This window comes from Pseudophryne corroboree, chromosome 6 (assembly GCF_028390025.1).
Source record: "Pseudophryne corroboree isolate aPseCor3 chromosome 6, aPseCor3.hap2, whole genome shotgun sequence".
NCBI classification, from domain to species: domain Eukaryota; kingdom Metazoa; phylum Chordata; class Amphibia; order Anura; family Myobatrachidae; genus Pseudophryne; species Pseudophryne corroboree.
This window is the reverse complement of record NC_086449.1, coordinates 545,164,196-545,180,177: the sequence shown is the minus strand read 5'-3', so window position 1 is coordinate 545,180,177 and position 15,982 is coordinate 545,164,196. Positions and strand designations below refer to the sequence as shown.

Here is a 15,982-nt window from a genome sequence, read left to right as displayed (position 1 = left end):
GTGGCCTAGGCTGCCTAGTGGTAAATCCAGCCCTGCCTCCATGGCTGGGATGGCAGGACAGTGCCCAAAAGCAAGACTATACTGACATGTTTGCTGTTGTCAGAATCAGAAGTTAAGTAATAGTGATATCTGCTTTACTAGACACCTAATCCCTGGAACGGAAACAGGACTATTCCCACTCGTCCACGACACCCATAGAGTGGGAACAGATCCTGTCGTGAGCGTAGCGAGCCACCTAACCTGCAGCATGGCAAGTGTTGCAAGCCTGCAAGGGTACTCTTTGCACTCGCCCCGCTGCCGGCATTCCAGCAAGTGGGATACCGCTGACGGGATATTGACAGCAGGCATCCCATCCTCCGGTAAATCATACTGAATCCCCACGGAACATCCAACTAACTCGGAGCCACTTTCCTGGTGTATACTCACATACTCATGAAAAGTCCTTAGTACCAGAAACTAGATTTTCACTTACCTTACCTTTAAAGCTACTTACCTTACCTTTAAAGCTACTTTTGCTTACAGAGAATGAATCCTTGAAGCACAAGTAGAGACCAGAGTAGCAGAAACTATCACAGGCAAAGGGCTATGCTGTTCTTGCTTTTCTGTGGTTTTCATGTTGGATTGCATTCCTTTGCCCGTGGTTATTTCTGATTTTTCAAAATACTACAGTACAGTACCTTATAGATGTTTAAACATTCGGTGTGTACATCCATAGAAAAAGCTTTGTTAAATATTTTCATAAATTATTGTTTCAAATACATTGCCTTTTTTCATATAACATAAAAAAATATTAATACCTACTACAGTGAGAATGTAAGCTGTCAGTCCAGTTTGGATGACAGTGACTTGTCACGTGGCAGAACAGTCTGCACTATGGGGGTCATTCCGAGTTGTTCGCTCGTTATTTTTTTTTTTGCAACGGAGCGATTAGCCGCTAATGCGCATGCGCAATGTCCGCAGTGCGACTGCGCCAAGTAAATTTGCTATGCAGTTAGGTATTTTACTCACGGCATTACGCGTTTTTTTCTTCGTTCTGGTGATCGTAATGTGATTGACAGGAAGTGGGTGTTTCTGGGCGGAAACAGGCCGTTTTATGGGAGTGTGTGAAAAAACGCTACCGTTTCTGGGAAAAACGCTGGAGTGGCTGGAGAAACGGAGGAGTGTCTGGGCGAACGCTGGGTGTGTTTGTGACGTCAAACCAGGAATGACAAGCACTGAACTGATCGCACTGGCAGAGTAAGTTTCGAGCTACTCAGAAACTGCACAGAGAAGTCTTTTCGCAATATTGCGAATCTTTCGTTCGCAATTTTGATAAGCTAAGATTCACTCCCAGTAGGTGGCGGCTTAGCGTGTGCAATGCTGCTAAAAGCAGCTTGCGAGCGAACAACTCGGAATGACCACCTATAAGCAGTATGAAGAGAGTAAGGCCTCCAGCACTGGCAGTGAAGAAGAGCACTGACAAGCAGAGCTTTGAACACTTAATTTCCAATTTTCATGTAGAACTTACAGTATTAATAATCTAAATAGAAATTGTTAAAGTTCTGCTTAAAAGATAACTAGAATTATAAGCACATATTGAGAATACTTTACAAAGTGCAATGAAATGCAAAATTAGCATTTTCATTTCTGAGCTTCTACCTCTGTGGGCTGATTTTTCAGTAGGAGTGCAGACAGTTACTCAATGATCACTGCTGGTATGAGATGGCACTGCTGCCTTTTTATTAAACAATTTTGGAGCACCGGTACAGTATATTAACATATTTTCTTATACAACAAGCATCTATGTGATATATAGCCTAAGACGCTTGGTCTTACTGAGATGCTCTGAAAAGAGCAGAATACTATATATTGCTTTAAATTCTGTATATTATAAACATTACAGAATCAGTGAAAAAAGCCACACAGAGTGTAAAAGAGAAGCTAAGCTGTGACTTAACTACAGAAGAATTGGTTTTACACACGTACAAAATCATAGATTAAGCCCAGTGTTGGAGTGAGGAAAGTTGCGGCTAATCACATTGTAGCCTTTTGCACAGATTCAGTCTCACATAGATGTACAAATATCACAAATCATGGTGATCTGCATATACTAGCAATAAAGTTATGGAAAAATGATCTCATTTGTCAGATGCAAACACCTCTAAAAGGGGTATGTAGTTACCCGCAGTCATTGACCACGGTAATTGCTTCGTCGGGGGCTATTAGCCCCGATAAGACAGCACAAGCCATGGTTTATCAGGGATTTTGTTTCACCTGCTTTTTGGGGCTGTGGTGGTGAAAACACACAGGTTTCACTGAACCTGTGTGTTTTTGCACGGAAAAGTATTTTGTTATGGGAGATCTAATTTGATACCCAATGAAAAAAAAATACTGTTGAAACACTTAGAAAAATAGCGAAAATCATCTATTTTTCACTACTGATGTTTCATCACGAGTAACTGGCTACCCCCCCCCCCCCCATATAATAACTCCCATATAACCCCCCCATGTAACTTCCATATAATAACATTTGTAGGCACTCCCCCTAAACAGCTCATAGTAAATTGTAAAAAAAGAAAATACAAAAACTAGGATAATTATTTAATTAAAACCTACTGAATAATAAAAGCACCAGTAATGTGTTTTCCACATTTATCCTAATTTAGTATTAACCAAATAGAACATATACCATAAGACTGTAACTTACATTTCAGTTTAATAGTATAGTAGTAACCATAATTAATATATACTGAGATTTCAGGGTTTCCCAAGACAACTGCAAACTTAAAACACTCTCCAGAGGTCATGTTTGGAGGATATCATCATTAACCAGTAATGAGATTTGTGAAACTGTGATCTGCTGTAATTGATTAGAAAGAATGGGAAAAACAAGTTGGTAGAATAAATGTAAGCACCTGACAAAATAAAGCAAAAAAAAAAATTGAAACAGGCATTAGAATATAGAGAGTTTGCTATTTAAAGTAAAGTGGAATTTGATTTTTATCGTAAGAACATAGCAAGAAAGTTTAAAAGAGACTAACATTGATTTATTACTAGATCTTTCTGTGTAACCTTGAGCACTCACATTATCTCCTAATGACTGAGGAATTAAATATTTTATTATTTTTATTCAGCAGGGTACAGACTGATTAAAATAATGTGTGATTACCGATCTGTAAGCCATATTGCAAGTGCTAAAAACCCACCACAAGCTGTAGTAATAATAGTATATTATTATTATTATTATTATTATTATTATTATTTTTTATATTATTATTATTATTATTATTATTATTATTATTATTATTATTACTACTACTACTAGTACTACTATTACTACTACTATTACTATTATTACTACTACTATTATTATTATTATTATCCTTTATTTATACTACTACTACTACTACTACTAGAATAGTTTTTTAATGGTCTAGGTTAACCTAATTTATATCAAGTGGACTATGGGGTAATTTTGTGTGTGCAGCATGAGGGTAGAACATGTTATTGTGGTAGAGATCAAAGAACTCAAATGTACTATTATATTTCCTTCTTAAACTTCAGCCGATTATGCCTTAGCAAGCTGCCAGGTGGCAGTGTTGTGACACAGATTTCTTTAACTAATATCTGCTATATTCTGAAATGCAGCATTTATTGCAAATGTTAATAACAAAAAAAAAAAAAATATTCACTAGATGTTTAAATTTGTAAGTGACAGTACTTATTTGTATACTATCTTCAAGATAAGTTCCCTTTATGATTGTAACTAGCAGATGGAATATACAGACCTGTGGTTCATTCATTATTCTATTTATACATTTTCTGAAAATATGTATGTATCCTGAATGTATGGCTCAGCTTTAGATATTTGATGACCTTTCTATACATGATGTAACATTGCTTGCCTATGCTTAGACTTTTCTTCAGTGGGTCTAACGGTGTCGCCTGTGATGTCCCTTTCACAGGGAGAAGATCAATTCTATCGTATTTGTAGATTTTGAATGTCATTCTAAATCATAAAAAATAACCTAGAGGTAATTTCACAATTTTGACAGTATCATTCTGATAAGTAGATACTGTAAACCAAATCTCTCTGATTTATTTACATATATTTTAATAATTTCTAATATATTAAAGATCCTTAAGTATTTTTAAAACTATTCATAGTTCCTCTGGAGCTACACAGATCTGTAAGATCAGAAGTCATGTAAGCAATCTCTATATTTTCCAACAAAACCTTTCTGACAGTATGGTCCATCTGTAGAAGACTATGTGACAGTGCTCTGTTTCTCTTTTGCATCTCATTGTTATAATATAAAATATTTAGACAAAAAATACAAACATTATGATGGGGTGGTCCTAAGGTAACAAAAGCAAGATTTTGATGTTTACCCTCTTTACCCTGCACATTTCCAGCTGGACCCGCAATTATGCATACTTATGCACAGAATGATTTTATGGGTGGGGGGGAGTAACAAAAAGGAGAATGTGGGCAGCATAAGTCAGATAACTAGGCACAACTGCATTTTACAACATGTATCTACATTGTTACAGGTCAGAAATTACATTGACTCTGCCTGATTCTGAGTCAGACGCAAAGCGACCGCAAGAGCGGATGGCCATGGCAGCCAGATTCTAATATGCTAATGTGAGTATCCATACGGCTTCAAGAGTATGGATGCAGAGACTACTTTCTATTCATTTGCAATCACTAACGTCATCATTAGCATAGGTTTTTACACCAAAGGCATCACAAGTGGGTGGTGGGTGGTGTGGTTCACACACAGGTGTCACCCTTCCAGGTAGTAGTGACCAGGAGCCAGGTGCTGCAGTGTGACATTATCCTGCAGTGGCTGGCTCCATTCACTGAGAAGGAGCTTGATGTGCAGACACTAGTCTCTGGGGGCAGCCCAGCATCTCTGGAGATGCTAGGCATGCCACCAGAGTGGTGTAGATGGGGGACTTCCTGCTAGGCCATGCCTCATAGTAATGTCAGCGGGGGAACTTCCCTCAAAGCCAGACCCCTTCAAGTTTGGTCAATTTGGAGGTGTATAAGAATAAGATGTGATTTTCCGAATCCAATCAGAATGCTGATAAAAGCCCACCAAGTTCCCTGCAGCACTCACTTTTTGCTCCCAACCAAAGCAAGGTTTGTAATAGGCTGAATGTAGTCAATGATTTCATGTGGCCTGCACCAACTGACTGAAAGGGCCCAGGAGTAAGAAAGAGAACACAGAAACCAGCAGGTCGGAATCTATTTGGGGACTTTGTCACTTTACTGCATCTTATGATGGGATTAGAGGTGCAACTTGTGGTGCAAATTGAGGCATGATTACCTTTGTGCTGGCATACATCTTCAGAAGTATTATAATGTGAATTATAGTGTATTCAAATGGGATTTTTGAAGCTACTTCCCATGTGAAAGTCACACAGTTGACATAAATCGCACACGACACAAAGTAACAACTTACATATACATTGAAAGACAAAGACGCAAGTGAAAACACTTGTATGATTTCTGTTCTGCCAATTACGGGAGATAAGGGGTGATTATGGGCAATTTGTAATCTCTTTCAAAATCAATTCTTAGTAAATTTCCCCCTGGTGTCACCAGCTCCGTTATTGCCACTGATTTACACCAGCCCCATGCTGGGTGCAAAATATCAGAAATACTGTAGGCTTCCCTTCATGTATGCATGCCTCAAATAATAATATGAAAGTCTAGCTACACATCCCTATTACACTCTCAGGAAACGGATCTTTCCCGTGCATTAGCAAATAGCCACCTAGTTTCCACCCAGAAATGTCCGTTTCATGGAAGTAGAGATCTGGCCATGAACATAGTGAACCAGCAGCTCTTGTTTCCACCATCCTGGTGTGTATACATGGTGCGGTGCATTCACAGCCTGCAATTGCTTTTTGTAGCACATGCTTATAATCTCGACATGCTTCATCAGCCAGAACTGCATCCAACTCAGAATCAGGCCCTCTGTGTTAAATTAGATAAAAAAATCAGGTGGGTACACAATAGGCAATGTGCTCTATGAGTGATGTCGCCTAGTGTTTCCCCTCCCGGACCAGGTGGTTGGCGGTTTGGCATACACACTGAGCGATATGACGTTCATATCGCTTAGTGATGTCACGCAGTGGCCAGGCCATGCAGGCAGCTCTTGGACACATTCCAGATTGAGCTGCCTGCACGGCCAACAGCAAGGGTCATTAACGACCCGCGGGGGCCGCGCATCGCCGGTTAGCGGCGGCATACACGCTTGCCGAGAAAATGAACAACGTCGCTCAGGAAGGGTGAAAAGGAGCACCTTTTGTCTCAAAATTAGTATACTCATCCAAATTTTCAGTCGGTTGTCAGGTATTTTCATTAAAAAAAAACTGAAATATGTTGTTCTCTTCCTCACCCCAATTTACCATTGGCTGATAGCTTTAGGAAGGTACAGCATAGTATAAACTGCATAATGTCCATGATATATATCTTTATTACCTTTTATGTTATTTCTTAATATCAACATTTACTGTTAGTAATTATATGTATATATTTGCTAGACAATTCAAATACAGTATTTAAGTGTTGTTGTATATTTAACATATAATTAATATATCATTGTTTGTTCAAGTTATAATATATTCTTGCTCTTGGGAAAAGGGCACCTATTGCTGTGTATGCTATTACACTATAATTGTTAATGTTTTACATTGTAAATCAAGAGGTAGCACAAAAGCTTTTAGTGTGCTAGGGTATTGCTTGCTGTGCATTTTTCCTGCATACATACAGAATGTGGTATGGGATGGAACTTATAAGTAAATGCAAGCCTGTAAGTAAATGCAAGCCTTACTTGCTTCATAGTGACTACCTTAATACAAGGGAGACTAACACTCAGGGCCGGATTAAGGCCCACATGGACCTGGGGCTGAAAATGATCAATGGCCTATTATGAGAAATTGAGGCGGTGTGGCTAATGTTGTGTTGGTGTGGCCAGTGACATGTGGGCGTGTATACTCCTTACACTATAAGCCCGATGTCTCCCAAAATCCCTAAAAGTAGAAAAACAGTATCACTTTCTGAGGAATTAAAAATATAATGTTAATTCTTATCATTTATGGCAACCATGTGACCAGCTGGGTAGTTAATCATAATCATGCTGTCATGGTGATTGGCCTATTTTTATCTGGGGCCTGGAGCTGTAGCTCCATCCGACCCATTGTTAATCTGGCCCTGCTGACACTACAACATAGTAATTTGACAACATTTTAAATATTTGTCAGGGACACTGCTTGTAAGATGAGCATCTCTGTATGTATCATACAGCATTTTGTTCCGCAACTTAAACATTACAAACTCCATTATTTATTTACTGTATGTCATGTTCACTGAATTTTATTATGACTAAATACTGCTCTTCCTAAAAAAAAACCCAATAATTTGATATTGTAACTGTCAATATAAAAAAAATAGGAACATTTCAAGGGACTCGTTTAGGAATAAATATTTAAAATAAGGGACTGTCCATGGGGCTCTGGTATGATATGGAGACATTCATCATACAGTGGCTTCAGCACAGCTTCTGGGTCACGGTGGTCAGACCTCTGATGCTGCAGCATTTTACCGGTGACTATTTCTCCCCTATCCATAACCCTAATCCCTACCCCTGACTCTCCCCCTAACCCTAACCTCCCCTCCCCCACAGTCTAACCATAAATTCCCCTCCAGCCTAACCCTAATCCTAGCCTCCTGCCTGCATCTTAAATCTAATGGCAACATTCTGAAATCATCAACATTTCACATATAGACATTTTAAAAATGTCGACATGTTGACTGTCGACATTTTAACAATGTCAACTGCGTAATTGACGGCATTGTAAATGTCAGCCTAATTACTCCATTCAGTTCATGGAAATTAGGAGTAAGCAATTATGCTCACAATTATGGTTTAATGCTATTTTATTTCTTACCGCATTGAAGTTGACATACTGTATGGTTATTGGTAATCAAACAACATGATAGCAGTGTCAGCGTATTAAATCAACTCACTCAATCTTTATTTATTATGTCTGGCTGTTATAGTATAAATTATATTATACAAATATTGCATGCTTGCCTACCTGACCCTCTCCATGAGGGAGAAAATGCTCTGTTCCTGGACTTTCTTGGTAATGTATGATTGCCATCACCTGTGGTGAGCTAGTTAATTGATAAGAAAGGTGTTTCACCACAGGTGCTGGCAATCATACATTACCAGGAAAGTCCAGGAACAGAGCATTTTCTCCCTCATGGAAAGGATCGGGTAGGCAAGTATGACATATCACCCTTAAAACAATATGGGATGTAATTCTGCTAAAGGTCACACTGTAGACTTGTGTGCTGTGTGTCAGTGTTCACCTATCATGGTATGCAAAACAGCACCTAATTCAGTGTGTACATCTATGAGATACTAGCAAAAATAAGTGATGTGTTTTGCCTGTAATGGAGTGTCATCAAGTGTGGCTCCAATTGGACCTTGCACATAATTTAATCCACCCCAACCCCTACCAGCTGTAAGAATTTGCCTATTTTACTTTGTGGGAAATCCTAAAATGTCAGTATATGTTTACTAAAGATGGTTATGGGGTAATGTCTGCATATGGGATTTGTTTTTGTTTTTTGTCCTTTGAAATTATGCTCAGCTGACAGATAAAAAAGTAATCAAATATTTCAGGTAGCATATTATTGTTGTTATATTTATTAAGTCTAGTGCACGCATGAGGTAAATGTAATAGCCTGCGACTTGCCGGAATCACGACGAACCTTCCCTACATTTTAAAAGGGCAATAATTTTAAGGGTAAAACCATCTTAATTTTGCCTTTCAAATGATTGCCCCTTTAAAACATCAGGCAGAATCGCTAGGAACTCTCCAATACCTTCAAATTGCAGGCTTTTACATTTTCCCCATGGTCTAATCCTTAGCAACTAGATTATAGTCTAGTGCAGTTTAAAGTAAATATTTGATTGGTTGCTATTGTGTGTGTTAAAGATTTTTTAAAGTTTTGTTCAGTTTTGAAAAATATCTCTAGTTTGTAGTCTATTCCTTGCATTAAATCTATGCAACCTGTGCTCCTTGTCTTTTGTCTCCAACTCATTTCAGTGACTCTGGTACTACACTTTAGTATGCTTGCCCTTACCTTGTGTGCAGGCTCATCCAGAGTCAAACTGTCTCTTCTCCCTGTGATTTACAACCATTTGCACTGCAATACAGGGAGTTCCCCAATCCTTGCTTGTTACCTCATGGTGCCTATTCATTATTATTGCTGCATGTAATTCATGGATACAGTGGGCGGAAGCAATGCTGTTCAAGTTGGCTGGAGGTGCAGGTTGCTGGATGTGTTTTTAAAGTGGCAATCATTAACATAGCAAAACTATGCCTTGTATATGTTTGCCGCTTTAAGAAAAAAGTCAGAGTTTGGCCAGCAACTCACACCAACTGGATGGCCCAGTATGTCAGTTTACCCTGGATTGTAGTTATATGTCAAGGTAGACTATTACTATGTGCATTCCTTGTATGGAAGTACAAAAACTTTGTAAAAATAAATAATCAGAACCAGTGGCTGATTTTATATATGGGCTGCAGAACTGCAGCGCCCCCAGTAAAATCTGCAACCTGCAGGGACTGCCTATCAGTGGCAATAACTTCCCATTGGAAAGACTCCTTGCTAATCACAGCCAGACAGGCAGTCTCAAGGGGAGGTGTTTTCTCCCCCTTGGACTGCAGGTCCAGCCTGCCATAGTAGAGAGAGGTCTTCCCATGGAAAGCCACTCTCCTGCTGTTATGGCAGCCCACTCTGACTTCTAGGGGCTGCAGCCAATGCAGTCTCTAGAAGCCAGTCTGTTCTCTACTTGAGCCACACCCCTGTGATTAAGCCCCACCTCCCACTGCTGCTGAACTTAAGCCCGCTTCCTGGTGATGTCAGCCATCAATCACCGGGAGGGCAGAAAGTCAGGAGAAGATCAGCCAGCACCCCAGCCAGACAGGTAAGGAGCCACCGCTGAAAATAACATATAATAACAAATAATAATAATAATAATAATAATAATAATAATATATTATTATTTCTTTTATTTTTTTAATGTTATTTATATAGCACACACATTCTATTATTAGAGAATAATTCAGTCATACTCATCAGTCCCTGCACATGGTCACCCATACACCCTAGATTAGTTTTCTCGGGAAGCCAATTAACCTTTATGTTTTAGAAGTGGGAGAGGAAACCACAGCACCAGGAGGAAATCCACACAATAAGAGATAGGACATACAAATAATAATAATAATAATAATAATAATAATAAAGAATAAATAAATAAATAAATAAATAGTTGGCACTAGCATAAGGGTCACAGCAGATGAGAGAAATAAGACTGGCAAAAATGACAGTACATAACTAAAGTACTGTAGTACCGTTTAATTGATGTTGAGTATGTTCATGTTTTCATGAATCCTAATCCCAATGTGATAGTCTACTAATGATTAGTGTATGTTTAGATTTTTTTCTAATTCAATGATACATAGATAGATGTATAGGCAGACAGGCATACTCACACATGAGAGCTGGCAGTCTCTCAAATACACATCATGAATATATTTATATTTATGAGATAGCAACATTTGTGAGCCAGTAAAATGTGTTAAAATTATAAATCTAATATACCCAAAATGTAGAATAGAAGAGGATGACTACTACCAATGCCCTTGGAAAGCAAGAATTGTCACCCTACATGAGAGCTAACTTGTAGTTTGAAAAAATATCTGTTTAATCAATGTCACAATATTCTTATCTTTGTCTAAGTTTTTTGTGGATTGTAAGCTGAACAGAGAACCAAGAAAGAACTGTTGCACCTTATTTATAAACATAAAGTACATCAATTAGTGGTACTCAGTGGTATGCAGCATCGCTACCTTTTTATTGGAATAATATTAATTGTTATAACTAATTCCAGAAAGGTGTAATCAGTGAAATAAGTGTCGATGTCTTGTCCAGAGTATACTGTAGAATGAAGCTACTATAATTGTATGCTTAGATGAGTACAAACTCATTTTCCCTGACTACCTGTACATCCCAAATGCCGGTATACTAACCAGATACCATTCCTTTGTCCAGAGTACTAGTGCCTTTTTCATAGGAAAAAAAAACATAAGCTTTTTGAGTTTCTCTTCATAAACTGTGGCTGGTTTGCTACTTCACCCCTAGAGAAAGAAGATTACTTAATAAATCTGTTATAATATAATATTTTAAACTTGATGACAGCAATGTTTTTTTTTTAATTTCATGGTATCCACTGCAGATATGTGTTCTCCATCTCAAATGCTATATGTTTTGCTAATCAGGGCTGGCACTACCATCACTAGCTCTATGGAATAGGTGCCTAAAACACTAATCATAATGTTTTTGACTTAGTGTTATTATTTTCCCTGTTGCTCCCCACACTGAGTGACGGCCACTGACATGGAGATACAGTATAGCAGTCAGCAGATACAGTATGTACCTGTGAAGCTTAACAAACAAAGAGCGACCTTTCTTGCGCTTAAAACAAATGTCAGCCCCTCGTCCCACAAAAGAAACCTTCACCGTGGTCTCACTTTACGAATATGCACCAAAAGAAAACGTGAGGCGAATGAGGCGCCACTTGTCACTTCTAGAGACACATAAATAGATGCTTACACAAATAAAATTCCCAATAATGGGAAAAACGACAGGTGAATCAGAATTGACCTTCCATGAAGATGGATACTACAAGGATAGTAAAAGAACACAAAACATGGGGTGTCATTCCGAGTTGTTCGCTCGCAAGCTGCTTTTAGCAGCTTTGCACACGCTAAGCCGCCGCCTACTGGGAGTGAATCTTAGCTTCTTAAAATTGCGAACGAAAGATTCGCAATATTGCGATAAGACATCTCTGTGCAGTTTCTGAGTAACTCGAGACTTACTCGGCATCTGCGATCAGTTCAGTGCTTGTCATTCCTGGTTTGACGTCACAAACACACCCAGCGTTCGGCCAGACACTCCTCCTTTTCTCCAGCCACTCCCGCGTTTTTCCCAGAAACGGTAGCGTTTTTTCCGCACACACCCATAAAACGTCCAGTTTCCGCCCAGAAACACCCACTTCCTGTCAATCACATTACGATCACCAGAACGAGGAAAAAACCGTGAGTAAAATTCCTAACTGCATAGCAAATTTACTTGGCGCAGTCGCAGTGCGGACATTGCGCATGCGCACTAAGCGGAAAATCGCTGAGATGCGAAGAAATTTACCGAGCGAACAACTCGGAATGACCCCCATAGTGTATTCCAATTTAATTGATTGATAAAGCTTTATTGCTTCTTGGTCTCACTCACATGATATATGAGTTTAATTTGCATGTAGAAATCAGTGCATCAAGATGGTTCAACTTCATAAATATGCACCCAGCTTAAACTCCAATTAGCACTTGAAAAAGAAAGATAGAAAATAGTGCAATACCGTCTGTGTACAGGAAAAAAACGCTTCTGAAGAAGGATATAACATCCGAAAGCGCTTAAGCTGGGGACCTTTTATGCTGGACTGTTTGGATGCACTGATTTCTACATGCAAATTAAACTCATACATCATGTGAGTGAGACCAAGAAGCAATAAAGCTTTGTCAATCAATTAAATTGGAATACACTATGTTTTGTGTTCTTTTACTATCCTTGTAGTATCCATTTTCATGGAAGGTCAATTCTGATTCACCTGTCATTTTTCCCATTATTGGGAATTTTATTTGTGTAAGCATCTATTTATGTGTCTCTAGAAGTGACAAGTGGCGCCTCATTCGCCTCACGTTTTCTTTTGGTGCATACCTGTGAAGCTAATGACTGCTGCTCCTTCATACTATTAATGGTCTGGGAGATGGATGCTGAGTTATGTCACAATCCAGTCTCTTACTTTCAGTCTGCAGGAAGAAGAAGATGACACTACTCCACTCTTCACCTTTGCATTGTTACTTGCCTTTGTCTTCCCTCACCCTTTGTTTTTGTACAGGGATTGTAGGACAAATGGAGACGCTCCAGGAAGATCACTACATTATAAAAAAACAACAACAACCAGAACCTAGTGTAAAAGGCATGTGAGTGGAACGTCCTAGGTGGTATTGCAGTTTTAAATATTGATTAGCAATAAAATAGTGGGTATTGCTATTGTGGTAGAGTGGTGATCATTTCTTTTTTTCAGCCGCAGTTAAATAAAGGTTTGAAGTGCCAATTCCCAGCTCAAAATTAAGAAATTACGAATACATGAAGTATAAAACTAAATTTGAAATACTTACATTGCATAGTATTTGTATAAGTAAGGATTTCAAGAAACACCAATGTATCCAACAATACCACTAAGTGGGATAAATCATTACTGCTCATTGAAAACATGGTAGTATTAGTAAATATAGAAGTAATAAACTGTCATATACTAAACAGGTAAACCAAATTCTGACGATGAGCTAAGATGGAACATAGGTTTATATAGTGCACGTCAGTAGATGAGAAGTTGTGAACAAATTTCAATTCTTAACTAGCATTAGGAAATGCAGAAGGAAATGCTTGGCTCTTTTATGGGTGTTACCATCTTCGAGAAGAGGAAAAGGCTGCAACCAAAAAACAGTTTTCAGTAAAATAATAGAAAAATGTTAGCAAGGAAAATAAGTAACATTAAAGTTATAAGAAAATGCCCAAAGTTCAATTTTGAAATGGGTGCATTGTAAAGTTCATAGAAAAGTGTATTCACAGAGTTTTGTTACTCTCAATACTGTATGTAAAAAATCATAATGTACACACACACAACACACACACACACACACACACACACACACACACACATGCAATAACTTTTTATTATTTAAATATATATATATATACTGTACACACATACGCATAAATGCATCTATCTATCTATCTATCTATCTATCTATCTATCTATCTATCTATCTATCTATCTATCTATCTATCTATCAGATACCTATCTAGTGAGAACACATTCTTTTATCGATTGCCTGGGAATTAATACAATGATCTTTCACAGTATAGTAAAGAGAGGTTTTAATCAATGAGAATACTCATTGTTGAAATGTCATCAGTACACCTGACACATAATAGGACTGTCAAGTTAGAACTCGTATTCACATAAATAAGAATTATTATTCCTGCATAGGGAATTTGAGCAGAAATAAGAATCATCTATTATTTACAAAGGTTAAATAATAGGACCTGTATATAATATAAATGATGAAAGTAATTGTTGCATTGTTCCATGTTAGACTAACAGGTGAATCATTTGTTTGTGAAATCACACTATTTTCACAATAATTGTTTCAATAATTTCTTATTTTAGAAAATTAAATAAAAAAATCAGGCATTCGCTAAAATAAAAGCTTTTTTAGGGTTGTTAATTAGAAAGCCACCTTAGTAAAACATAGCAAATAATTAATACCTTATATAGTTTCTGCCTGGTTACACTGATTATTGAATTCTTCATCCAGCATGCAGTGTGCTCACTCAGTCAATTAAATCTCTTATTGTATCTGATTTGTCGGTGTCAATGTCACTGTTAATCTCTTAAACCCACATCAACTGAAAAGCCTAAATATTGCTTTTTTCTTTCTGTGACATGCAGAGCCTGGAAATGCCACTCGAAACATTGTAACAAGCTGCAGAGCATTTACATATCAATATAGTAACAGATATTCACATACAATGATAAGACTATAGAAAATATACAGTAGTAGAATTGCATTTAAAACAAAGCTTTGATCCCCTATTGCTCTCACATTCCAAAACACAATTTGATTTATATTTATCCACTTTAAATTCCTCGAAAGGAGAACAACACTGCCACAACTTATATGAGAACTTGAATAACTTATTATCCTGTAAATGTCATATTATCACCACTGCGTATATCTCCTTCATTTCTCCTATAATACTCTGTATCACAGCACACAAAATGTCATGCTTTTCTTCATCAATTGTCATTTGTTAACATAGAAGGATAGACATGTTTTCAATAAGCCAAGCACAATTCAATTAAAATGATTGTTAAATCAAGTTAGAATAAAAGGAGCAGACTTGCATGCTGATAAAGCCTGTTTAAATCAGCAGTGGAAAATGCTATAGCTTACAATAGCACTGGGATGTGCCAGCATTTTCCTCTGCACGTTGCACACACATCAGCTACAATATCTAAGAGAAGACAACAAGAAAAGCTTTCTTACCATGCACAGAGAAAAGCTATTCGTTCAGCTAGATCCAAAACTGCTGTATCCAGACGGGCAGCATGAGTGATCCTTGGGCCTCACACAAAAGCGAGATAATTGGCTCTCAATGAAGAGATGTAAACATCCATCATAATAGCAATGGTGCTGAAGCTGAAAGCTACCTCAGCTGTTCTAGCTACTCTGTGAGATGATGTCACAAACATCATCTTGGTGTACTCTCATTGGCTTTTGTTACCTGGAATAATATCTTAACTCTAAGCTTGCAGCACAATTTCAAAGGCGGATCACTGCTACAGTGCTTGCATACAGTATCTGGAATGAGGAGAAGAAAAGAACTGAGAGAAATCAGGCGACACTGTTAGATCATTGAAACTAGCTCTTAAAATACTGTAGCATATTTCCACATGCATAGATCATGAACATTTATTCTGTATATTTTAGCACATTCATTTCTATAGTGTTGCATATAATCTAACCACCAATATTTTAATGGCTATTTCCATTGTTTTGCTATTTAATTTACAAATGATATCTTTGATCTGTGTATATAAAACAGGATTGGGGATCCTATGTGACTAATTTGATAAGTGCTACATAAATTACATTAACATTATCATTTCCCCAGTAACACACCCATTGGTGACAAAGGCATATGAAACATAATTATCATTGTGCCTAACATTTCTAGATGCAGTATAATGGAGCTATATAAATAAGCTGCATTTTACTATCTATG

General features: G+C 37.8%; 1 protein-coding gene across 4 annotated transcripts in view; it reads right to left on the bottom strand.

The window, feature by feature from the left end:
* The window catches only part of MGAT4C (MGAT4 family member C), a 210,686-nt gene extending 195,016 nt beyond the window's left edge, over positions 1-15,670 (bottom strand). For 2 of the 4 annotated variants that reach the window (XM_063930504.1, XM_063930503.1), the window contains exon 1: positions 15,244-15,670. Coding sequence is in view for 1 of the 4 variants with exons in the window: in XM_063930507.1 (XP_063786577.1) it covers positions 15,244-15,246 (3 nt within the window). In the remaining 3 variants the exon portion in view is untranslated. The remainder of the gene's footprint in view (positions 1-15,243) is intronic. The other 2 variants (XM_063930507.1, XM_063930506.1) reach the window with 2 other exon arrangements.
* Positions 15,671-15,982: the final 312 nt, after the last annotated feature.